General features: G+C 44.9%; 1 protein-coding gene across 1 annotated transcript; it reads right to left on the bottom strand.

Annotated features, from left to right (window-relative positions):
• Positions 1-1,853: 1,853 nt before the first annotated feature.
• Positions 1,854-26,763, bottom strand: NAA25 (N-alpha-acetyltransferase 25, NatB auxiliary subunit). The gene is made up of 24 exons (XM_050980742.1): positions 26,604-26,763; positions 23,838-23,923; positions 22,709-22,847; positions 20,964-21,082; positions 19,272-19,346; positions 18,339-18,446; positions 17,865-17,943; positions 17,345-17,456; positions 16,433-16,522; positions 15,940-16,109; positions 15,098-15,210; positions 12,845-13,052; positions 12,268-12,354; positions 11,218-11,398; positions 10,589-10,688; positions 6,856-7,007; positions 6,244-6,369; positions 5,761-6,004; positions 5,461-5,584; positions 5,026-5,091; positions 4,503-4,600; positions 4,174-4,284; positions 3,631-3,777; positions 1,854-3,498 (listed from the first exon to the last, which is right to left on the bottom strand). Exons 1-24 carry the CDS (start codon positions 26,761-26,763, stop codon positions 3,376-3,378), a joined length of 3,018 nt encoding a protein of 1,005 aa, XP_050836699.1. The 3' UTR covers positions 1,854-3,375.
• Positions 26,764-26,767: the final 4 nt, after the last annotated feature.

Below are 26,767 nucleotides of genomic sequence, written 5' to 3'. Positions count from 1 at the left end.
GGAGAGAAGCCGTGGGATGTGCGTTTGGATCCAGGTGGGCACTCCCACAGCCCTCTCAAGCAGAGGTTTTTGCGCTGCCAGGGGAGATTTCATGCACTGCCAGCCCGCACTTGCACACAGAGTGTCCTTATCGTGGAAAGAGTGGATGAAAAGCAACGAAGCACTGCAGAAAGACAGACTGACAGCTCATCAAGTAAAAGCACTGTTCCATCCACTCTCCCTCCCCCAGCAGACATCATTCTGCACCTAATCCCCAGCTGGAAAACAATGAGCATTTTCCCTCTTTTTCCATCCTTCCTCTCTGCACGATCTGCTTGCCCTGCAACAGCATAATCTGTCTTCACCACGGAGCTTACAAAGACAGTGCAGACAAGCACTTTGATCACATCCAGACCATCCAGGCAGAAAAACGAGGCAGCAATACTGATTTGTAACGAAACTGACTTTTATATAAATTATAAACCCATCCAGTTTAAAGCAGTTCAGTTGCAGCTGTGTCACTTTAAGTCCGTAGAAGGCTGAGGCGTACATATCTCCTACAGTCATAAATTAACAATAATCGAGGAAGAGAAAGTTCAGATAAGGCTGCAAATACAGCAAAAAAAAAAAAATCCCTAAGTTTACTAGCCGTTAAAATAAAGTCATGATTATCGAGGATTGCAAAATATAAATGCAATTTTTGAACAGTTAAAAAGTACAAAAATGATGGACAACACAAACAAGCATTGTACAGTTTGTCCTGTGTGTAGACAAAGCAGAGTAGGAGATTTCCACCCTTTATCTACATCAGACACTGATTTTAAGCCAAGAGGAGTTGAGGAAATCTGTAAAAGGATCGTGGCTCATGATCCCAGTAGTATAAAAGCAGTAATTTTTCAGTCTGTAAACAGTAGTCTTGGTAGCTTCTTCTAGGTATGTTTTTCAATTCATCACCCAAAGAAAATCCAAAACAAATAAAAACAAATCCTAAGAGTGGAAAAAAGGAGAACAGCAGCAATGGGTTATAGCTTGAATTTCTTACCAGGTCCGTGTGGGACATATTCTGGAGGGGAAATGCTCTTTCATAAGAAATATATATATATTTAACTGTACACAATTTATAGGGGGAAAGAAACTCTCCCTCAACCAAGCCCCCAGTCAGTGAGTATGGAGTCATTTTTGTACACTGTTTCCTCCTAGAGAAACTACAGCTTGGGAAGAGACAGCCTCTGCTTTTAGAAACCACTGAGTAACCCCAAAGTTCTGTGTTTGACAAGGTTGTCGTTCCCAGTGGCTGGAAGTGGCAAGAGAACAGCAGCTGGCACTGAGAACAGTCAGAATTCCCTGTGCTGGAAGTGAGAGAGCCATGGTTCCATCCTGTCCCAGCCCCTGTCTCAGATGACACCAGATCCACCCCACAGTTTCAATTCTGCTTTCAAGGGATGCAGGAAACCTTTTTTTAACCCAGCTTCTGCTTTCAGGCACACAGGAGGATTTTAAATGCTTGGTTCTTTTAATCTTAAAATTGTCACCATTGCTTATTCATACAACTGAGTTTAACCTGGTGTAGCAGCAGTGGAAGGAAACTCCAGCCTGGATCAGCCCTGGGACTGTGCCCTGTGTCACCTTTGCTGTGTTTGTGCAAAGCCCTCTGGAATTAGGGGGAGGGGACAGGGGCAGCAGCAGTGCCACTGGGAAGTGGCCCCTGACTGGGAAGGGCAGTGCCTGTTTCTGGCTCAGGGCTGTTCTGAACTGCCCCACCCCAGCACTGGGGTGGTTTTCACTCACCCTGACAGGATCACCTTCACTCACCAGCCTTGCTTTAATTTAAGGAACACACCCTCCTTTCAAAAATGGTATTTCTACACAACATGACATTTCTGTTTGGGTTTTTTTTTTCCTTTTCTTTCTTTTTTCTTTTTTTTTAGTAAAAGTATTACTATAAAACAGACTTAACACATTTTGGTATTCCTCCAGCCCAGAGCACTTACCAGACATTGTGATTCAACCATCAGGACATCCTTTACAATTTGACAACCTGCAGACATTCTTCTTTCCCTTTCAGGATGGGGCAAAGCCAAACTAAATCCAGCAAGAGCAGCTATGGGACTTTTTTTTTTTTTAATACAGGGGATTTATTAAAAAAATACTCTCATCAACATTCTAGCATTACTAACAAAACAGAGGAGATGAAAAAGGCAGTCAAGCTCTCTTCAAACTTTAAATCTAGACTTGGATACCTGTGGTCTAAACCAGGAGATGAGGAATCTGTTGGGTCTGACCTGTCTCTTGTATTGCAGGTACATGAACTTTTTTTTTGCCTATCAGTTTTAGGCTGCATTGCTCTTTGAACATGAAAAAACCCAACAGAAATACAGGTTCTGTGGGAGCAGATGATATGGTCACACTTTCTAACAGAAAGCTTCATGGGCCAGTGCTTCGATAATCAAAGTTCAACTGCAAAAAGCAAGCAGACAGGTACAAAAAGGATCTCAGCCTCAGACCACAGCGGAAGCAAAAGTTACCTCTGCCAACTTAAAACCAAAGCAAATAGGATTCCATTTCTATTAAAATATTGAAGTCTTAAAGTTTCAGTAATCTAAATACACTTTTTAAAAGTCATGACGTTGCTGTTTGACATTAAACTGACATGATACCAGCGCAGTGTCACACTTCACTGCAGCCATTATTTACAAGGTCTCTCTTTTTGTTTTTCTTTTTGCTGAAACACCCATTCCCATTCCCATCTCTCTCTGAAGTTTGCTCCTCATCACATTTGCAGTTTTCCCGAGCTGTGCACAAACACCTCCTCCCAGGAGGATCCTGCCCCAGCTCTGGATGATTCCCAGCCCACCACGGAGGCCTCACCTCTCCCTGACGGACCAACACACAGAATTCTGTCAGCAGGACCAGGTGGTTTGCAGACAAAACAGGCAGCTCCAAGCCAGGCTCAGTTCATCAGAGGTGGCTGAACGTGGACATCTACAATTCCTGCATTTCTAAGGCAAGGACCATACAAAAGTTATGAACACTGTATGGTGATGAAAATATCCTTGGAGATAGATGCTTTACACTGGATTGCTATTGCTGCTTCTAAAGACCATCTCCAGTTGGTTCTAGAGATCAAAAGGGAAGAAAGTGACTTTTCTCCTGTTGCAATATGCTTATGAACATGTATAAAAAGTGGTCAAACCCCAGGAAGGGTCCCTGCTTCTTTTATGTACAATAATTTAAATCAGCTCAATACATCTGTAATACCTAAAAAAATCGTTTCATGATTTTAAGTCCTTCATGCATTATGAGGAAGTTCTGGATTTAAGTGATGGTAGAGTGGATGTTGCTTCTGTCTGGGACTCTGGTGTCACTCCCCTGTGGAGTCTGTCAGGGATGCATTGCTCAAATCTTTAGTTTTTTAATGGTATCAAGTCTCTTTTTCAGCAGCTCTCCAATTTCCTGAACTGAGTGATGGTAACTGCTCTGCACCTTCCCTTGCACAGTCTTTGTAAACTTTTTTTCTTCCTGCAAAGTGCAAAAGAGAAATCACTCACTCCACAGCAACTGTTTAAATCCCCCTTTTAAACTTTCTCCAACATCTCAAACAGCAGAAGGAAATTCCTGAGGACCACGGTGTTTGCACAGGGAATCTCTTACCTGTAAAAGCAGAGTGTCCTTGAGGGACAGCTCTTCAAGTTTTAGTGCAGTCAGAATGATTTCAAGCCCTTTGATATGATCTATTACATTGGAAGTTAATGTCTGGAGCTCAGTTACATAATCCAGGAAATGGGTAAATACAGGTGGCTACAAAAACAAACACAGGTCTTGAATTTATAAACACATAATAATGTCCATTTTCTGTAACTCACTTTGTAATATACAATTCTCTTCTTCCCACCAGTGCTAAGCTACAATTTAGCTACTCAGATAAACACTCCCAGCTGACAAGTTTACTGGGGTACACTCCAGGCAGGAAGGTCAATGACACTCTAAACTGTATTTCTCATTAAAAAACTGTCACATGATGTCACAGATATGACATTTCAGTGATTAAACAGCAAGAATTAGACCCAAGTAACCATTATCCACATCAACCTCCACAAGTTTATGAAAACCAGCTCATGTTATCGACCCTGATTTTTCTTTCAGAATAAATAAGCTGTGATTAGGGGTGGGGGAAGAGAGAAATATTGTTTGTACCACTGCTACACTGCTTTCTTTTTTTTTCTTCTTCTTTTTTTGCAGGTTGGATTTAAAAGGTCGGAGGACACTGTCACAGTAACTGGATACCCACAGGGCAATGGAGATCGTCTGGAAGAAAGGTAAAAATATGTTCTAAGTTGCTTTTAGAGGAGACTTCTCAACTCATTTTAGTGTTCCTGGTAAAACTCAGCATGATTAAAATATGCAACAAAATCCCTCATGACTTCTCTTGATTATCTGAGATCAAACTTGCACTGGGTTTCAGTCCAAACATTTCTACCTTCCAGCACTCCCAAATTTCTAGTTTTCAAAGGGAAAAAAAATACCTCAACAAAGAAGACTAAGTTTTCTAACAGGTTTGGATGAGTTTTCAAGGTGCCATCTCTGACTTCAATCAAATCACCTTTACATTTATTGAACAAATCTGAAAAGAAAAAAAGAAAAAAGCCGTACTTGAGGATGAAGGAGATCATCTTAAATGTGCATTTTCTGTACACCAGGTATCTGAGTGCAGTGTGCAGAACTGTCAGGGCACTGACCACTGAGTCCTCTCCATCTCCTCTGAGTTCTGGCTCATTAAAACATTTCCACACCCCTGATGAGCCCCCCTGACCCAAGCACCAGGAGAAGAAGCTGCCCAGGCTGGGAGATAAATGCACTGAAGGGCACAGCACATTCTGAGCATGCAGCAGCTTCAGCACACAAGCCAAGGGCAATCCCAGCCTTGTTCTCAAGCTTTCACAGGGTCTGCAGATGCATCACCACAGCCCATCCCTGCAGACACTCCACAGCCATCCTCAGACAGCCAGGAAGCTCTGCCTCAGTGTCTGTTCTTGAGTTACCATTTACCTGTCAGTCGTTCTACTAAAGACTTGAAACTATTCCCTATTCTTTCCTGGATTTCTGCTGAATCTTCTGGAAAAAAAAAAAAAAAAGAAATAAAAAATTATAAGCTACAAACTTCTCTTATTTTCTGCTTCCAGAACTTCAAGAGGCATTTAAATGCAATTTAGTGTCAATACTCAAAAGTAAATGCAACTGCTTTCAAAGAGGAGCCAGTATTACAGCACCATATACTGCAGACAAATGAAGACTTACATAAAACATTAAATGAAGGCACTGGCTCCCAGATAATTTCGTTTCAGACAGAAAATTAACACACAAGTAACAGTTTTGAGTCCATATCCTCCAACGCCCAGCAGTTTTCAGACTCAACAGAGACATGTGGCTCCCTCCCACCACACACCACAGCAATGTGGTCAAACCCCTGCCCCAAACACTTACCTAAGCCATTGGTATCTAGTTCATAAATATCACTAACAAGATAAAACAAGCTAGTCTGGCACTGACAGCTGCCATTGCTGAAGAAGCCAGCCATTCGGGTAGGAGGAGGGCCAAGGACAGGATACTAGGCAAAAGCAAAGAAAAAGATAAAGGTGTTGCAGCTTTTCCTCATCCCACCCAATGCCTGGCACATCTCCCAGTCAGTCACACACACAAACCCAGGGGCAGTTAAATGCACTCTGCAGCCTGCACGATGCATTCACAGCCAACCTTTGGGGAGAGCTTTTGCCTTACTGGTACCTGGATTTTTTGTTCTAGAAACTTCTTCCCTGAATCCACCGCCGCTTCCAGCTGCTGCAGCAGGGCTCGGATGGTGTCAATCTTGGATGAGACACCGTTCTCTGCAGTCTTTTCAGAGTTCTTTGGTTGGATGGTGTGACCAAGGGTTGGGAGTCCACTCACGAGCCTCAAGGTTAAAGAGCGGATTCGCAACCACAGCGTTTCCTCCTCCAGGGAGAGCTTCCGATGCTCCTCAGAAATGTCCCTAGAGAAAGGCACCAAAGCTTTCAGGCAAATGCTCCAGGCACAAAAGCCTACCCAAAGTACCCCAGTTCTGTATGATGAGGAAGGAGTGGTCAGAAATTCAGAAAAATGAATACCTAAAAGGGCAGCACTGCCAGTGGTGGATGGTGCTTAAAGTCAGCCAGCCCAAGGAACACTGAAATACGGGAATTGCCCTGGAAGGAATTTCTTTGCTATGTGTGAGCTGAGGATATTTCTCACCTGTCTTTTGGATCCCAGCTGAACAAGACTGTCAGGTCTCTGTTGTCTCGCAGATCTTTCCATGGAATGTCATCCTCCTCTGGGCTCAGACTCATGGACTTTATACTTTCTTCTAAACTGGTTGATCTGTAGGTAAGAACAAGCAGCACTAAATCAAACATCTGATGACTGCAAAGGGAAAGCAGCTCACTAACAGACCACGTTCTGTGCACTACTCAGCTCTTCCCTCTGTCAGGAATGTGACACACACGGCACTAACAAGGATGTCAAGGGACAGCAAATCAGAATCACAGAATCCTCAAAGTTGGAAAAGTCCTTTAAGATCTGAAAGTCCAACCACTGATGCAGCACTGCCACCCGTGCCCTCCCTCATATTTTCTGAACACTTCCAGGCATGGTGACTCCACTGCTTCCCCGGGCAGCCCATTCCAACACCTGACACCCTTCCCACTAAGGAATTCTTTTTAAACCTCCTCGGTGCAACCCGAGACCATTAAAATCAGAATGAAGCTTTAGGAGCAGAGCTGCAGCTCTGAGATTTCTGCAGGTACAACTTCCCAAAGGGCCCTCTTGGCCCATTCCCAGTTTTCCCATGGCAGGAGCTGTACTCACATATTTGCTTCAAGTAAGAGGTCCAGCAGCATCCGCTCGGTGCGAACCTGCGCGAAGTGAAGGGAGGAGTTCAGGCGGTTCCTGAAGGCGATGAACTCCGGGATCTTCTCGAACGCCCCGTACTTGTAGGCTTGGATGATGTATTCTGAGGTCTGCAACACAACACACGCCAGCTCTCCTGAGTGACTTCCCAAATTAGCAACAACCAACAAGGTCACTGCCGAGGAACTGCGTTTCTGTGGTTTTTATCAGCCCAGAGGTGCAGGACCTGGCAGATCCTCAATCCCTGGGAGGAGTTTGTGCTTCTGCTTCTCCAAGTCACCCAGGCAGTTTTGTTGCTTTAAATTGGGAATGCCCAGATGCTCCATGGGCAGTAAGATTTAACAACCAAATCTCACTAAACATCATGTTGTTGTCACCACAATGAGAAATACTTCACAGGGAAGAGATGCTTTTGGAAGGCTTTTTTCCTTCCTTCTCCTTTTAGGTGCGTGACTCAAATAATTAAATCATAATTTCATTGTGAGAAATAATTCCAGGCAAAAGAAATATAGCTCAGATTTTCTGGAACTGACTTGGATGTACATCACATATCACCAGAACATAGATGAAAAAAAATAAAAATTACTCACACATTTTTTACTTCTCTTTTTTATTAGTTTTAAATACAGTATCACACAGTGTGTACATGGCAAAACACAAACACCAAAGGAAACTCTCAGGGTCCATGGGATATTTTGCTTTCTCTCGGATGAAATGTAGCAATACAAGGCAGGCAGCCAATATTTCACTTCAGTCCAAGCAATCTCCAAAAAAAGAGATTTTTATGATGGAGGAACTCCAGACAAAAAGTGTTTTAATGAAAATGTCTAACTGTAGACACAGAGTGAACTATTTCTGCTCCCAGCCATGAGTGATAGCTGAGTTTTTACATCAGAATTACTCCACAATTGAGAAATTCTGGCAAATCAACTATATTCTTCTCAACAAGCTTATGAACTGCACTGAAGATGAAAGGCACCAGAAAAGGCTTCTGCTTAACTGAATTCTATATGGTCCTAACAGGCTCAAGCTGTCTGGAAGGCTCTAAGAGACCAGAAGGCAACACTCACAAATCCAAAACTCCTTTTTTCCCCCTCCAAACCAAGACATATTCTCTAGGGAGCTGTCTTTGTGGTGGTTTTTTTTTTTTTTTTTTTTTTCTTTTCCCCTAAGTAATTTGGTTATTTGCACTGAATGAAAAAAAAATGCCAAATATTCAACAACATACCCTCTGATCAACAGCCTTGCAGAGGTGACTGTCAGGGACTGGGCTATGGGCTCTAATTCAATTGCATCCACGTGGTTTTTAAATCCCCCCAGGACACGCTGGAGTGGTTTGCCTGCAGTATCTGGAGAGATTAAAGATGGATGGACACAAGAAAATTAGAGAGATTACTGGTGATTCTGCATAGCTGAAGGAGGACTAGCTTGAGGAGGATAAAGTTGCCTTTTTAGTTTTGGCCAAATATAGCAATGCTGCCTTCTCTCTCCTCCCTGTCCTTGGCATCCTCTCCCAGAGCAGGAATAGTGGCAGGATTGCACAGCAGCCTACATGGCTGTTACTCATGGGATCACTGTGACACAGGATTCACGTCAGGCTGGGAAGTTCAGCAAGTCAGGAGAATGGATTTATCCTAAGTAAGAAATCTGATTCAGGAGCTCTATTTTTATGCCAGACTTCATTTACATCCCACACTTCCTGCTCCAGGCAGAGTCCCACACACACAGCTCTCTGCTGTGACATTCCAGCTAATCTCAGCATCAACCTAGGGAAGAGCAGGCAGCAGCAGCAATCTGTAAAAAAGGGAACTTGTAAAGGACAGACACCTTTTAACACTGCAGATGTGATTGTGAGGCTTGAGTGGGAGCTGCCCCAAGCTCCCTGAGCATAAAGGGGCAACCCCAGCAGAACCACAGCAGCACAGAAACCGGGAGCAGATCCTGACCTTGTGACATGTTTTATGGCAAGGAATCCTTCTTCATCCCCGCTCTTGTCACACCATCATCCCCATGGAACAGCAGCCTGAACTGAGCCTTCACCTCCTGCAATTCCTGGTTGCAAGAACAGCTTTTGAGGCATTTCCCATCAAAAGGATCTTAAGGAGACAAGCACTGCAAGTGTCCAGAGCAGGAGAGATTGGGAGACCTGAGAGCAACATCAGCTCATGGTCCTTTGGCTGCAACACCATCTCCAAGGTATGATGTGAGTGGCTCCAGAGTCCCATCCTCATCTTGTCACATGGGGAATTCTGTCCTCCTGCCACACCAGTGCTGGCCTCTTGAAATCCCAACATTTGAAGGTGTAGCAGCAAGGCAATACCTGTTTGGGATTTCTGGCACACGAGTTGTGTTTTCCTGCCAACAGCCACTGGAGACAGCCAACTCTTCTCTGCCACAACCACTCCATCACTCATGCCAGAGAATAACCTGCTCCCAAGGGAACCACACCTCAATTACTTCAGATTGTTTTCCATGGAAAGATGATTTCTTGATGCTTTACAACACAGTGTTCCCAAGCAGAGGAATCACATCCAGAAGTTTTTTCAGTTCACTTTTCCACCTGGCGCCCAGCAGTCGTGGGTTTCATTCAGACAGTTGGTTCCAGGGATGTTTTTCATTAACATCCACCAAATGACTTTTAAACAAGACTGAAAAGTTACACCTCAGCAAAAAAAAAAAAAAAAAAAAAAAAAAAAAAGCATCTGGATCCAGGGCTTTGCTCCCAGGAATCCAAAGCTTCTTAGCAAGTAGGAAAAAATGAGCAAGTGAGGGATGCAGAGCAGAGCGAGCTCCCATCCCACTGAACAATCCATGTGCATCCCTCAGGAAAACCTCTGTGTCAGACACAGCTCACAGGAACTGGGCACAGGGAAATGGCCATGGGAATCCTGTGCACAGGAAGCACTTGGGCTGCCAACAGAGCAAGCTGCTGCTTCTGAGTGATTTCTGTGTGAGGATCTTTACTGCTCGGTACAGACAATTCCTGTGTTTTTATCTGTTGCTGGGATAGTAGGAAAGCAAATTGTGTGACTGCAGAGCCTCTGGAGCCAACTTAGCCAGTGGTTGACTGGCAGATTTCAAACTGGATTGCACCTTTGTTTCTTAGGAAGTAAAAATAATCTTCTTCACCTACCTCTCAACAGTGCCCACCCAGGGTGTGAAATACAAATACACAGGACATATTCCCACTCCTCAGAATGGGAAGGTCCCTTTAAAATGAAGTGCACTCCTCACCATCCAGTGCAAACACACAGCTCCAGTGATTGTAACATAAAGGATTCATCATGTGCCATCCCTGTCCTGACCCATCATCACTGGCTGATGTCTAACTTTCCAAAATGCCAAATTTATGACACCAGCACTTATTTCCACAGGACATTCCACTTCAATTATTGCATAAAATCACAAACATTAATTTAAAAGCAATCATACCTGTTTTATGAGGAGCATTAAAACTGGCTTTGACAGAAAGGAAGCTGAAGCAAAACCTCATGTAACAGCAACTCACAAATCCTTGCAGTAGGAAATGCAGGTTGAGACAACCTTTACTACAAAGCCACACATACTACTTCATTATGTTTTAAACCACTGCATTTGCACAAGCCTTCACAGGGCTTCTCCAAAGCCCTAAAGCTTCTCAAAGACACTTTGCTGTGTGACAAGGTCATGGAGGGAGTTTCTTTCAACTTACATCTTTCTGGTTGGAGTGGAAAAACCTGAGTGCAAAGTTGCAGGATTGGGAAGCAGCAGCGTAGTGGCCCAGGGAGCCGGCGTAGCGTGTCAGGAGATAACTGCAACAAACAGCACGAGGCAAACGTCAGCCACTGCCCTGGCAAGCAGCTGCACAGGAGGCATCTGGACATTTAACAGCATTAACAGCATTCATGGGCAAGTTCAGGCTTTTAGAGGAATGAACTGTCAGTTTTTTAAAAGCAGTATGTGAGGGCTTGGAGCTCTTTCTTCACGTTAAGGGTGTAAGAGCTGCTCAGTGAGAGACCCCCCAGTCACACCAGGGTGTGTTGGCTTTCACTGGTGTTCCCAAGCTGGAACACCAAGCTCTGACTGGCAGCCAGCCAGCCATTTCACCAATTTCCTTCAGATTAATTAATACTCTAAAATAATCCAACACAGCTCAAAAATCACACGGGGGAAGATACCCTAGAGAAAGAGGGAGCATGCAGCGGACGTGCCTCCCAAAAACCCCAGAATACTTTTGTACAACATGTGACAATGTGCTGAAATCTGGGTGGCAGAGGGTGCTGCAGCTGCCAGGATGGGGCCAGCAGAAGTGAGTGATTATTCTCAGTATGTACCACCCACCCGATGGTGTCGTGCTGGATGTGCTTGGCGTCCAGGCTGGAGTAGAGCTCCGAGACGGGCTCGAAGGCGCCGAGCCTGCAGTAGATCCGGATGAGCAGCAGCTTAAACTGAGCATTGGAGGGGCTGTGAGACAGCCCCTCCTCCAAGAGAGTCAGGCACTGCCACACAGCTGCCTCTTCACCTGGTGACAGACACAGCACAGGCAGGTGTGAGCAGGGACAGGCGCTGGCACAATTCCCTCTGCCCGCGTTACACGAGGCTCAGAGCGCTGCCAGGGATTTCAGTGTGCCCAAACAACACCTGCTCCAGCACTCCAGCTGCTCCCTGAGGGAATGCTGGGGGAATAATCCCTCCCAGGGAATATCTAGCACACATCTGCACAGAGCACACTGCAGGCAAAGTGACCTTTCCTGATGAATCCTGGGCTGTTTGGGAATTCCAGCTTGCACATTGCAAAAGAGCCAGGAATTGAAGAGCCCACATCTACCTTTCTGCTAGAAACCTGACCATGGATTTAGTCAGGTTAAAGACTAAATCTTCCTTGGGAAAGACAAGGGTGTAATAGATAACTACATGGAAGGGCAGGGATATACACATGGACACCCAGCACTGGACACTGTGGGATTAAGAGACTAACACAGGGAGCAGGGGTGGAGTACAGGCAAATTTAATTCAGGGAACAGGTCCCAGCAAGTCTAGAAACAAGGGATCCAAAGAACAGAGTATGTCAAGAAGAGAAAGAAATACTCTCAAAACACTTCTGCTATTAGAAAGGAGCTGTTAGCAGAATTTGTGCAAAGGGAGAGAAAAAAAGGACTTAATCTGAAAAATTAAATCTGTTTATAGAGATCAGTGAGATTCAGGGCAAACACCAGATGATCAGAGGGAGTCCTGAAACACCTCATTTTGAAACAAAAAAAAACCCAAAACAACCCAGAAAGCTCCAGGCCTAACAAGCTATGCCAAGCACTCACTGGCCACAGGGGCACAGTCTCCCTGTCCCAGCCTCCCACAGAGATATTGGAGCAAGGCACAATTTTTGGAACATACCTTCCAGCCACAGATCTAGCAGCAGGTGAACTGCAAGCAGGCAGTAATAATCTGAAAACTGCAATTCAGTTTTCAAACAAGATTTCCCTAAAAAGAGAAAAAAACCCAGTTACCTTTGAATTACTAAAACTAATTACTAATTGCTGCCAGCTGATCTCACAGTCAGGGTTATTGAGTGGCACCAGGATCAGAGAGCACCACATTTTAATTTATAAAATCAGAATCGTCTTAAAATCCAAACAACTTCACACATCACTGAGCGGCCTTTGGGGCATCTCAAACATTGACATCTGCTGGAAGAAGAACCGACTCCCACAGCTGCAAGATTTACAAATTAATAACTCCTGACCACAAATGTGTCCTACGTGCTTCAGTGAGAAAACCTGGCTTTGCTTAAAAGCACAGGCAATCCTGCAAAGTACAAAGAGACCATCTGAACTACCCAGAAAAGCCTTATTTATCTTTAAGATACATGGCTGAAAAGAAAAAAATAAAAGGAACCACAGTTCAGGGAAGGTGAAGGGGAGAATCAGAAAGGAGAAAGCCAAGTTTTATCAACGTTTCAGATTTTCCTCACCAAACTCCAACCCGTGGCGGTATCTCAGCATCAGCTCCCGCACCACTGCCAGCTTCTGCTTCTTCTCCATGGTGTGGTAGATCCCCAGCAGCCTGGAGAGCTGCACCACACACAGGTGCTGCTGCAGGGCCTTGATGTCACCTGGCAGAGCCACCTCGTTCTCGGCCGCCGCCGCCAGCGGGATCACGTCCAGCAGCTGCCGGATGAACTGCAAGAGAAACCCCGATGGCAAAGGCTGCAGGGCTGCACCACATGGTGGGGAAGCAGCATTTCCTCCCTCCAATCAAACCAAAAAAAGGCAAGGTGGGAACATCCACGTTGATGCCACACTGAATCCGTGGCTCAAGAACGGCCTTTGAGATTTTTTTTGAGTTACTTAAGGTTTTATTAAGTTTCATCAAACAGATGGAGGGAAGAAAAATCACAGGTAGGTTTCCAATTCATTGATACACCAGGGAGTTCAAGCACCTGTTACCACTCGTGGTAATAAGAGATGCAATTAAAATAATTAATTACTGACAGGCTTCTCAGCACACTTCCAGGCAATGATGGTTTTGCTCTGTTACATTTTCCCTCAGCTCTGAAGCAATGTGCAGTTCTCAGTGAGGTCATCAAGTCTGATTAATGACTCCTTTTTGCAATTTAGCTGTAAGAAAAGCAGCTTCTCATTGTTTAGTTTTAATGGGAGACAAAAAACTCCTCACAACACACAGGGCTGGGCAGCAGCTTCTTGCTCTAAACCCCAACATTGTCTGCAAACTGAAACCTGAGTTAAAGCAAATGAATTTGGTTTTACTACACTTGGTACTGACACAGAGGAGCTGCATCAAATGCAAGCCGGAGGCAAAAAAGCTCAGGAGCAGCACCAAGCACAACACACACCAATTGCAGTTTTCCCAAAGAATTTGATGAATGCTGTGTTGACAGATCTTTTCAGTCTGAAACTCGGCCAAGCTGAGCAAGGTCAACCACACCATTGGCTCTGCTGTCCAATTTACACCTCTAGGAAGTCAAGGCTGGTGTCCTGACCATTCTTTCTGGACTATCTCACATGTCAGTGGCCCAGCAAGATCATGATCTCAGCTACTGAAGTGGAACTCTCTTGTCAAACCTCAGCTCCTCGTGTCCTTGACCAAGCTAAACTGCTGCAGATGCTGCTTCAGGGACAACCAGAACACCAATCCATCAGTTTGACACAATATATATTCCAGAATATATTCAGTAAATCAGCAGCAGTTTTAAGGCCAGACAGAATTTTGAAGTCAGAGTCATGGTTTTACAAGCACTGTGACAAAACTGAAGGCTGAACTATTATTAAATTTAACTTTTCCACTTCTGGTTGTGAATTTGCTCCCTGGAAAGTTAGGATGAAACTTGTTCAGTACTTCAGGGCTCCCTTACAATGGAATCACCATTTCCAGGACTAGGAGTCCTCAGCATCCTCCTGGCCACTGGGCTAAAACCACACCTTTAAACATAAAACATCAGCAACAGCCACCCCTGCCAGAGCCACTGCTCCCATCAGCAGTGGGGCTGTGGGAAGAGCTTGCAGTCAAAAAATACTTCAATAAACCAAGAGAACTTTGCTACCTACACTTTGTTTACCAACATTTTATCCCCAGGCTCTGGCTGATCCTGGATTCTCTGCCCTCCCCAGTGCTGATCCCTGGACACAATGGCTCAGACAAACACTGGGGTGAGTGACAGAATTCCCAGCTGCTGAAGTCACTCCAGGCTGCTCATGACTCTGCACAAATGGGCTTTTCAAAGAAACTCTTTTCCAGAGAGCTGTTTCAGAAAGAGATTCTGGAAAAAACTGCCATAGGTGCCTCTATGACCCCTGGATTGGGGTCATTGTGCCCATTCTTGGCACTGCCACTGCCAAACAAAGCATCTGTGACATCCCTGCATGGCATGACGGGGCAGCTTCTTCCCATTAAACAGAAACTTTGAGCTCAAAGCACCCTGACACCTTGAAAAATGGGAATAAAAAAGCCAAAGGAATACCAGATCTGAGACTCTGCAGGATCAAACTTAGCTTTAAACCTCCACTAAAAGTCCTCTGAATGAAACTTCTCAAGTGTTCAGATGTTCATGATATTTTCTACAGCACAAAGAGTTCTCTGAATTCAAGGAGAAAGTAAAAATTTGATGTTTTCCAGTCTTTTAACATGATCCACAGGTATTTTAAGATAAAGGGACCAGAGTGCAAACAACCACTACAGTTCCTGCCACCACTTGATATTTCCTTACCTTTGTGTACTGGCTGGGTGGGAGGAGATCCACAAACACTTTGAGATCAGTAAAACAGCAGGGCTTGTCCCCAAATTTTTTGAAGTACTGGAACATTAGTTCTTCTGGATCACCTAGGAAAAAGACCAGGTCACCTTTTTAACACCCCCCAGTAGAAGTGAAATCTGTAAAATCACTATGACAAATCTTTGTTCATCCTTTCTTTTCCCCCCACCTTCAGGATTAGAGTGATTTAGAAAGCAGAGAGCTGCACTAGTGCAGATTTTAACAGAGCCTCAATGTCTCTGGTAACCAAGGACACATTAAAAAAAGCCCAAAAGCTTCATTCAAGCTCCTTCAGCAGATAAGAGCTCAGCAACCCAGGCAGGCACTTGCAGCCTCCACTTATCTCACTTCTTTTTGGATGGAAAAACAAAAGGAACTAGGAAATAGCACAGATGTTGCTCTAATCACATTCCCTTTCACTGATTCCCTAAATACCATTTAAAAAGCAAAATCTGGCCTCGTTGCCATAAAAACTTAAATCAAAACCCACCCAGAGATTCCAGCACTAACTGCAAGACTTTCCACGAGGAACACAATGTCAGTGACTGGATGCTCCTAAATCCCTGAGGTCCTTTTGAAAACCTCCCTGCTGGGAGATTTTTCCAAGCCCTGGAACAATCTGAAAATACTTTCCTTTCTTCAAAGTTCATCTTCCAACGCTTTTCAAATTCTTTACATACACAACAACAGGTTATCCTTTCCTAATGACACCTGTTTTGAACTCAGTGATTTAGCAGCAAGTTTGTGCTCTGTCTCCCTCTGTGCAGAGATGAGCTCCTCCCCAGGAGGGCTCTTACCCAGCTTGTACTCATCATTGCAGCCCCGGTGTCGCAGGCGCCTGATCAGCTCCAGCTTGGCCAGGTACGGTCCCCGCAGCGGCCGGGAGCTCTTGGACTCCTCTGCTATCCTCTCCTCGATGAAATTCACAGCCTGCTCGATGGAGCAGTGCACCTCCCCCTCCAGAGAGCTGCAAGCACACAGACAAAAGGTTCTTGGAGAGGTCCCGCTGATAAAACACGCTCAGCACGCTCCCAGACAGGGAAATGATGGATTCTGCAACTCAGCCACCACAGAAAACGTGAGCTGGAAGAGTTCCATGATGTACAAACTACTTCCATGAACCATTCCCAGCCTCCAGATAAAAGCAGATAAAACACACCAAACGAAGCAGGGAAAACACACCATTTGGGCTCTGACATGAAGAACTCACTCTAATGTTGAATATATGAACCCAAACAATTTGCTGTAGGAAAAAGGGAAAACAAATCCACAGCAAAATTCTCAACTTACTTCTCTTCCTCTGCTGGAGGTGTCCAGGATTCATCAATGAGTTGAAACACTGAATCAAAGTAAGTTATATAAAACTGCCAATCATCTGAGCTGAAACGAAAATCAGGCACAGGACAAAATTTAGGGAATCACTAAAACAATTAACAGCTAAAGCTACATTTCTTGCCAAAGCTGAATTAAAGAATAACACATAATCCTATTACAGAAAAAACCCAATTGTAATCATAGTTTCCCCTTGTAAAGGTCTCACACCTTAGGAACACCATCATCCTGAATTTCTGGAAACATATTAAGCAAAACCATTTCAATTCAAAAGTGAGGCAAGCTATGAACTCTCTTCCTAAAATTCACATTCCAGCCAGAGCTCAGCAACATCCCCACAAAACGTGAAGGCAGAAGTTTCTCTTCTGAATTTAACTTATATCTAAGATGAAAGCACAGCTAAATTCAAAAGCAAACACTAAATCTCTTCTGACAGTTCTGAGACAGATTTGATCACACTGGAACGTTCTGTCTCCTGATGCATCTGCTCCAAGCATTAAATATATTTCCCACAATGAAGTCTGGCCAAATGGGAGAAATTTAGATGTAGAAAATTTAATGTAAATCATGGACAGGATGAGAACTGCAAAGTCAGAGCTATATAATCAGCACAGAACTTAGAAATAAGGCAGTAAACAATCTTTTATTACATTAATGCATTGCCAAATTCTGCCTGAAAAAAAGCAGCAACTCCAGTCCTGACCCTGACTCTCCCTGAGTTCACCATGCCTGGCTTCGGAGTGCAATCTTTGCAAAAGCTTCCCAATATTCTCCTATTTTAACCACAAAAGCCACCAAACAAGGCCATTCCCAAACAGCTAAAGGTTTTTGTTGCATCTCTTCTGCAGGACTGCAGGAATCCTCTCTCACTTTTTGAGCAGCAGCCTCCTGGCCAGGGCGTTGCACTCGGGCCACCTGTGCAGCTTCTTGTACATGGCCATGCACTTGTTCTCCCGGCTCTGCAGCTCACTCGTCAGCTTCTCTGCACAAAAAACATGCAAAGCTCAGCCCAGCCCTGCTCCAACCTTCTTATCCCAGCCCTCAAAGATATCCCACGGAAACCTCCACATCCCAACTCCAAGTGCATTTTATTTTTCAGTTAAACTCCTCTAAAATGCAGATATTGAAGATTTTTCAGTTTTGAAGATGGCAGCTACGACAAAGAACACAATCCAAATTTACCACTGCAAAGCTCAGCCTGAGTAGTGTTTCAATAAACAAAGGTAAAAACCAGGTTGCACAAACACCTCCAGAGTTAGCACCAGTTTTAACCTGAGTGTAAAGTCAGGCTTCCTAAAATATTTTTTTTTTTGAAGTAGTGGACAAGTTTGAAGTAAAGGGAAACTGCTGTATTCTCCACACTACTCTGATTTATTACAGAATAAATTACCTCCAAGTTTTCCCCTCACAACATCTAAGGCTTCCTTGTACTTCTCCAAACGTTCCAGGATCATGTAGTACAGTTCCACCTTAAAAGAAAGATGAGACTGCAATCAAATTTGCCAGGAAGATCATACCCAGGTGTGCCAAAAGAGAAAATAGGGGATACCAGGCCTGCAAAGCTCTCTTTAGTATCCCCAAGGGTGCAAGACTCAAATTTAGGTCTTTTTTTCCATTCTTAGTCCTCAGGTTTTTCCTGGGGCCTCCCAGAGAGCAAAGCACTTCATCAGTCAAATCAAACACCAAAAATTGCCTCAGCCACAGGATCCTGAGGCCCTCCCAACCCCCTGCTTTTGGTTTTCCTTCTGTCCCCTACATTCACATTTAATTCCAAAACACTGTTGATTATTTTAAGTTTTCCAAGGTAATCAAGTTCCCTTAACAGTGCATTCCTTGTCTCAACAAAGCTCAAACCAAGCCTTACTTCAGCCTCAGCTTCAATCTTGTCCTCTTTCACCATTTTTTCCACCATTCTTTCAGCAAGTGGCAAAAACATTGTCTTGGAGAGGTTTTCATCCTGTGCTGAGATGGACTGAGGAAGAGAGGGATTATTGTAACAGCTCAGCAACTTTCTGTGATGTCCCACCCACTGCTCTTTTCATTTAAAAAGAGGAAAAAACCCAACCCATGTGTTCCAATCCCCCCCAGCCACCTGTCTGGAGCTGCCATCTGTGACCTGAGAGTGCAACTGCTCTGGGAAAAAGCAGCAATAAAATTGCTCATTTTTGATCAGATCAACCAGAGCCCTGCATGTCTGAGCACACAAACCTCGTGGTAAAAACATGGAGCCAGAACATTTTTGTGTTTTACACAGCACAGGATTTTAGAGGATGTGATTAAAACCCTCCAAGCTTATTTTTGTTTGATTTTATGTCTGATTTTTAAGTGTCCAAATGTGCTGCCTCAACCAGCAGCAGCACAGCTGATCGGTGCCTATTCCTGCAGACTTGCTGCTAATTCCAGAGCTCTCATTTATTCCCTCCAAGAGCTTTTATAACCTCGTTAAAGAGGAACAATTCTGGCTGAGAAACTGCAGATAGCTGAGGATTTATTCATTATCTCTGCCAAAAGGACAGGTGGACATTACTGCAGAGGAGAGAATAATTCAAGTTGTATAAAGGTGGTAAGGCAACAGTTAAATTGGATTATAAAAACATCTCAGAGTTTATTTTGGACCACAACAATATTGTCACTTAAGGAGGGCTCAGTCTTTCTCCCAGCATCACAAAGAAACAGCTCAAACACACATTTTACCCAAAATCATCATGTTTTCCCTCAGAACATTTCTGCACCAGCACTGCAGTCAGGAAAAAAAAAAAAAAAAAGAAGCAGCAGCCAAACCCAATATTGCACACACCTGCATGATCAGGCTCATCACAGACCAGAAATAATATGGATTTTTGGGAACAATCTTATAAAGTGCCATTCCAGCCTGAAAAACAGAACACACAAGTTTCATCATCCCTGAAATAGATTTATTGCTCAGATCTGGTGATGGGCAGCAGTGATGGGAGGGGGTTTGCACATGGCAGGATCTTCCCCACTCGTGAGCTCTTCCCTCCAAACACACATCCCTGAGGAAAACAGAGGGTGGAAATGTTTCCAAGGACTCTGTGTAGGTCTGACAAGAACAGCAGCAAGCACTGACTGCCCACACAGCTGACAGCTTTATCTGCAACTGGGAACTCCAGGAGGAAGCAGATTTGCTCTTTGGGAATGAGGGGATTTCTCCAGTGCTGCAGGACACAGCAAACCCACCCCTGCCTCCAGGAGCTGCCCTTCAGCTCTCACTTCACACCCACTGACACCCCCAAACTTGGGGTCACCTCCATGAGCAAAGCAGGGGGAGCAAAGGTTGAGCAGAGAATTTGGCTGACTCAAAGCAGAGCCAAAGAATTCCCCTAACACATTAACAGCTATTCCCACATTTCCCTCACAGTGCCTGTACGTAACAAAGGACGAGACTTTCACCCCTACAAAATCTGTAATCAATTTCAAGAAACTACACACAATATTCTCCCTCCACAGCTGGACTTCTGTCCCAATTCCCTGCCTGCAGTTGGCATTTTCCAGGGTTTTCAGCTGGAACACCCCAGAGCACAGGACACTGGGGTTTATTTTCATTCCCTAATCAGTCACCATCCACACACTCTCCACATCCCTAAATCCAAAAGCACAGGTCAACATCCCACTCTGACAATGTGATATTGATAATGATGATTTCATTCAATTGATATTGAAAGTAATTTAATGAGCTCCACATTTTTATGTCACTTCAGACTTACAAAAGGTCACATAAATGTCAATTATTATCTGTGGCATTTTCTCCACTCATGATTGTGATCTATCACATCTGAAGTTTGGGTTGTACCATGTGAGGTTTCTCATTTCAGGTACAACATAACTCCTTTTAGCTATTTAAGCCAAACCTGTCACAGCAGGAACAAGAGGGAGTTTAGCACTTATTTCTTGGCTCTCTGTGCTTTTTTTTACACAGAAGAGTGAGCACACTGGCCTTGAAAATCATCTTCCATTTACAGGCATTCTCCAGGCACCTCATTTGGAAGGGATGAAAACAAAACCAACCAGTGTGATCCTGTGCTGCCAACTGAGAGGGGATATTTCAAGAGCTTTTTAGTTTTTCTTCACTGAATGCCATCAATACAAGTTGTATTTTAGATACTCAGGAAGAGCATGGGGAGGATTTATCTTCCTAAAGTTATCAGAGAACTGAGGCCAGAATCAAATGTGAAAACATGGATCAGAAGCTCTTCTCAGATGTTCCTATTCCAGAATTCCTTCATTTTTGTACTGGAACTACAAAACCACAGATCACTAAAAGACACAGCTTTAAGTTAACAAAACTTCTGTCCCAGACAACCCACCTCCAAAAAATGAGGTTCCAACCTCTCTATAAAAAACAAGAGTTTAACTTCTGCATTAACCCAGCTCAGCTTTTGTGGAAGATTACTCATAACAGATAAATGAGAGTAAAAGACAAGAGAAAAATACACTTTAAACCATCCAGAACACAAATTTTTGGCTGTACCTGTTGCATTTTCTTGTATTCTCCAACCCTGGCATAGGCCATGAAGAGGTGGGAGTGATACTCTTCACTGTTGGGGACCTTCTTCACAGCTGCCTCATAAAGTTTAGTCACCAGCTCAGCTAAACCAAAACCAGATGCTAGAGTTAAGACCAACTTAGGAATATTTTAAAGCACAGCTCCCTAAAGAGCACCAGGGATGCTCTGAACAGCAATTAATTGCACTCAACAGCTCCCAAAATGTTGCTCTGTCCCCCAGGCACTGCAAACATCAGGCAAAGGAGGGAAGTGCTTAAAAAAACCTCAAAATAGACTCAAATCAAAACAGAGTTCAACAGCAGCAACTGAACTGCTCAGGAGAATTTTAGGTCTACTTTTAAAGTAGATTTCTCTATTTTTGAGCATTAAACTGAATGAAGGTTTCTCCTGCTGGCAGAATGACTGCTCCATGTGAATCATGTATCAAAAGAAACAGTTTCAGAGCCTAAAAGCAAATTAATTATTCTTATCACAGGTTTACTCATATTAATCATATCCTGCTATTTCCCAATTGCCTATATCAGAACTCTAAACAATTGCTTCACACTAAACTTTTTAATAACAGGTCTATCATGATAAAATACTTCTGATAGTACTATATGCAAAACTTTCTTACATTTTCATCCTTCCATATTCTTTTTTCTTACACAAACAATTGTAGCAATTCAGAGTAGGAACAGAAAAACAAATATAATTTGTCTTTCACACAGTTTATACATCCCTGACACAAATATAAAAACCATCTAATTACAATTTTCTTGCAGGACCAAAAGTGGAAGTGCCTCACACCCACCAGTTCCTGAGGTACAGAGCTAAAAGTTACAAAGCTCAGCTTAATGGAAGCTGTTAACAATCACAGAGAGGCTCTTGTCATTCACAGGGGTTCATGCTGAACTCAAAAATACACAAAAAATGTTGGTATTACCCAACAAATGATGCTTTAACTCCACAAACACACACACACACACACAAAGAAACCAACTGGGAGAACATAACCAATTGCTCTTCTGCAGACTGATGCAAACACCTTTTTCTGGAGCTGTTTCACCCCTTTATCATTTCTCCAGCAGTTCAACAATAAATTTTGGTGCTACCATCCACCAAACTCCACAATAAACACTGGTACCACCACACCCCACTCCCCAAGAAGCTGCCAGAAACAACAACTGTTCAAGCTGCAGAAAAGCAGGACAGGAGGTCTGGCATCTTTCAGAAAAGCACAGGAAACTTTCCTCCATCCCTCCAACGCTGATGATTCAGTATTTTGAAAATACAAATCACTGTGAGAAACCTGACAAAGCTGATGTGGCCAAACTGGGAGGTCAGGATTTCCCTCCTGATTTTCACCACTTTCCTGAGGCTTTTCATCACACTCTGTGGGATTTGTCATCTCTGTCACTCTACTGACAACAAATTCCTGTAGTTTCACTAACAAAAGTGGATTCCCATGCTGCTGGATCATTATCTACATGCTTCATTTAGGACCTGCCACACAATTGTGTTCATAATAAGCCCAAATGAGGATTTTTTTGCTTTATGAAGATCATTCCAGCCTTACAGGCATTACAACAGGCATCACTTCAATTCTGAGCCTCTTAACAGTCTCTCACATACACAAATCCTGGATTTTACACGTTTCCCACCAAACTGTGGGCACAAACCTTCTGGTAGAACACAAAGAGAGATTTCTGGAAGAGGAACCAACTCACGTCTGTGCATTTCCCGGTACAGAATGGTCAGTGCTTGCAAGGAATTGTCATCTGTGGGTTCAAGTGCTGCTACTTCTTGTGCCAGGGCATAGGCTTCATCCTGCTTGCCAGTCCTCTGCAAGCCAATGGCCTTCAGCACCTGTGGACACAACACAGGCAGCTCTCAGAGACACAGTTTGCATTTGGAAACCCTCTCACTCCTGCTGGGAACAGCTCAACCACCTCATTTTCCCTCTGCAGAACTCCAGGATTTATTAAGTTTTTAATCCATATGGCAGGAGAGGGAAATCCCAAAATGCAACAGCATCAAAGAGAGGAACTGATTTCTTAATAAATGCAGAGGTTGCCCCGAGGCATCACCACATGATTTTCTCTACCTGGAGGCTGCAAACTGACCTGTCCTGGCAATTTTCCTTAGTTTTCTTTCACTAACTGGCCAGAGAGAAGTGACATAAATGAGATTCAGGTCAATGACAATCTCAGCAGCTTGGGAAGCTTTCAAAGTGTAGAAGTGGAGTGAACTGCAGAGGGAAACCCCCAGGGAAATGAGAAAAGCAGAAAGAGTCATACATTCAGGAAAAGGAGGACCAGAACCCTTTCCCTCAGTAGGGAAGGTGAACAAGCAAAAGAGCAAGTGCCTCCAAAATCATGGAATCCTGGAGTGCTTTGGGCTGGAAGGGACCTTAAAATCATCCAGCTCCAAACCCTGCCATGGGCAGGGATATTTCTATGGACCAAGTTGCTCCAAACTGGCCTTGAACAATTCCAGGGGCACCCACAGCTTCCCTGGGACACCTGCTCACCTTGGAATGTTTTCCTCAGACACTTCCTCCCAAGGAGATGTGCTGATCCAAACTCCTGCAGATGGGCATCCCAACCCCAAGGCTCCAAGAGGCATTTTTAAAGCCCAGCCCACCTGCCAAGGCCACCTGGAGTGTGCAGACAATCAGCCCAGGTGGAACCAACACTCCAGTCCCTATCAGGTCATTTTCAGACAAACAAGATACAGGACTGGAACAGAGACATTCCAGAGGGCTCAGAAATCACAGTGGAAGCTCCCAGAGAAAGGGACAATGGAACACCCTGAGTCTCAGGCAGAATGAGCTCAGTGCCCTCCAGTCCCACTCACCTTGGCACAGTGAAGGTCCTTGTGCTTTTTGAGCAGTTTATCTGCTTGCTGGATTGCCATTTTATTATTGCCATTATCGAGATAATCTGCAGAGGAAGAGCAGACACAAAATCACACCAGAACACCAAGGCCATTCTGGAAAGCCACCTCCAATTTTACCAGAGAGCATCTGCCGTCCCACCAGCAGCACAAACCACATTTTCCCTGTGCAGCTCCTCCTAAGCCAAACACTCAGGAAACTGTCATTTCAGGGATGAAGGATTCATCTCGTTGTACTGGTTTTAGTCACTCAAACAAACAAGCTTTTGTAATTACTCCACACAGATCATTACAGCAACAAAAGAGAGCCATAATAGAGAGGATTCTGCAGAAACAGCTCTTTGCTGGCAGTGCAGCTCCAGTGCTTTAGCAGGAAAAGTAGAAATTAATTTGGTGTGTCTTTGGGAGACTTTCAATGACTTTTAAGAGGCAGGAGATTAGAAACCAAACACACACACACCGGCAAAGTGGGAAACACTTGTCCACAGCATCCATACCTCAGGCTGAGCAAATCTGTCCCCCTGGAGTACCACTACCCTTCCACCAGACAGGATTTGAAAACACAACTGTGAAGCATCACTACTTCCACTATCTCCAGACCATCTTCTCCTTTTTTAGCTCAGAATTACAATTTTCAGGTTGATCTTCATGTTACTACACACAATTAAAACCAAGCAGTTTTAGATCAGGACATGACCCTTACATGCTCCCCCTTCCCTCAAAACTCCCTCCTCCCTCATCAAACCCAGCTTTGCTGCCCCTCATGTGCCAGGGGAAGGAAGGGGCTGCTCACACTGCTCTGGCCTCTCTCCTGACAGGTAACAGAAATGACACCACACACCTTTACCTCATCAAACCTCTCGTTCCCATTATGAGCCAGAACTCTTTTACTGAGAAGTGACCTTTGGCAATCTTCAGCAGAAATTGTGCATCTATTCTGATTTACAGATTTCTATTAAACAGCTCCCACATTTGCTCCTGTGCCCAGGTGGATGCTGTATTTAAAGCAGAGATAATTGGGCTCCTGAGCCCATCCACAGCAAACCTCTCACGAGGCAGCCCTTCCCCACTCACCAAAATAAACACTGTGGCATGAAATCCAGTCTGAAGCCAAAATTTCAGCTTAGGAAAACCTCTGTGTCACCTCAAACAGGAAAACTTTGAGGATTTCTCAGTGAAGAGGTTTCAAAGGTGTGGAACATCAGAGGCTTCTTGCTTTAAGGCTCTGTCACCCAGTTTAGTGACACACAAATTATCCCCCAGCTGAGCTGCCTGACTGGGATTAACAGCTGTGCCAAGAACATCTCAGCTTTGGGCGCTCCAAAGTAAATCAAATAACCCTCAAACCTCCCTAAAACACAGCAGAATGAAGAGATTGTATTTTCCTAACCAGTCAGGTTGTTGGACGTCAAAGCAGCTTCCAAAGGAAATGAAGCTAAATGAAAATAAACTTCAACCTATGCTAGCTCATAGGTGGGGATGTTCAAAGGCTGGAAATGAAACACCTGAACCTTCAGGTGAAGGGAGAACAAGTCAAGATCAAAGATAACCAGAGCTGTCGAGGAATGCTGGGGAAGCACAGCACAAACCCAGGCACACCGTGAAACGCAGAGGCAGCCCCTGGACCTCGCACTGCACCTGCCCAGCTGCTGAGGTGGGGAAGTTGTGTGTGTTTATCACACGCTTCATTTCGGGTTCTGCAGCACCACAGCCCGAGATCAAACCTTGCACTGCAGAGAATCCTTTCCAGAACGAGCAGAAAGCAATTCTAAAGCTCTTCCGAAATGAACAAAGCGAGATGCTCACCATCATCTGCTTCCATATCAGCTGAATTTACCCAGATTTTTCAGTTAGTACCATTTCTCACACAGATTATGACAAAAAATAACTGCACATCAATGAAACTGCCAATCACAGCACAGATAGAAAACTAAGGAAAAAAAAAACCTAAAATCGTTACATAAAGACAAACTGCACCGAACTTGAACACTTCTAATCGAACAAAACCATCCTCCTCCCTTTCCCTGGAACGCATCGCGGACTCAGCCTGTACTGCACCATCCCTCTACCCCAGCAAAGCACATCCCAAAGCACGTCCAGCCCAAACCAGGGCAGCTCTCCGCATCTCTAGGCAGAGATTTTTATCCCTGCTGAAAAAGTTAAGAACGTTTTCCCCAATCTCTATCAAATCTTCAGTTTTAGAGACGAAACGATACCGTAGCCCGGGGAAGTGTTTTCCTTTTATTTCTCTATATTTGCATAGAGCCAAGCTTTGCCTACAACCTCCGAAGCAACCCCAAGAGCGCAGAACACCCTCGGAAATATCCGGGGACACAACAACGCCGGACAACTCCCAACGACACCGTCCCCTTCCACTTCTCTCCTGCCTCCCAATTAATTCCCCCAACAGCGTCACCGCTCCGTGCCACAACATCCAGCACAACTCCGGGGCATCCGCGGCTGCTCCTCCAGGGATTAATCCACTCCCCGCTCCTCCGCGGCAGCGTAAAAAGCTCCGGCCGGGGTCACCTCGGCTGCGAGCGGCGGCGGCTCCGCTCCCCCCGGGCCGAGGGGGCACCCCCGGGGCGCCGCGGGACCCCGGCCCGGCCGGGCGGGCGCCGCATCCCCGCAGCCCCCGCGGGGCCCGGAGCGCGGGAGGGCCGCGGCGGGGGCTCGGCGGGGCTGCGGCGGCGGCGGGGCCGGGGCGGGGGCGCGGCGGGTCCGTACCGTAGATGGGCCGCAGGCGGCGGTCGTTGGGGTCCTGCACATGGCCCCGCGCCGCCATGATGAGAGCGCAGAACGCAGCGCGCAGCCGCGGCCGGGGGCGGGCAACGGCGAACGGGCCGGCGGGGCGGGGCTGCCGCGGGCAGCGGGACGCGGCGGGCATCGGC

Source organism: Serinus canaria, chromosome 15, assembly GCF_022539315.1.
Source record: "Serinus canaria isolate serCan28SL12 chromosome 15, serCan2020, whole genome shotgun sequence".
Lineage (NCBI taxonomy): Eukaryota > Metazoa > Chordata > Aves > Passeriformes > Fringillidae > Serinus > Serinus canaria.
The sequence above is the reverse complement of the archived record's forward strand: the minus strand, read 5'-3'. Positions and strand labels throughout refer to the sequence as shown.

Bases quoted from the DNA above. Each gene is read 5' to 3' on its own strand.
- NAA25 (XM_050980742.1), bottom strand. From the start codon at position 26,763: ATGCCCGCCGCGTCCCGCTGCCCGCGGCAGCCCCGCCCCGCCGGCCCG. The intron at 22,848-23,837 runs GTGAGTGGGACT...TTGTGTCCACAG, and splicing joins AGGACCTTCACTGTGCCAAG to GTGCTGAAGGCCATTGGCTT. The intron at 6,005-6,243 runs GTGAGAAATATC...GCCTTTCTCTAG, and splicing joins AGCTGGGATCCAAAAGACAG to GGACATTTCTGAGGAGCATC.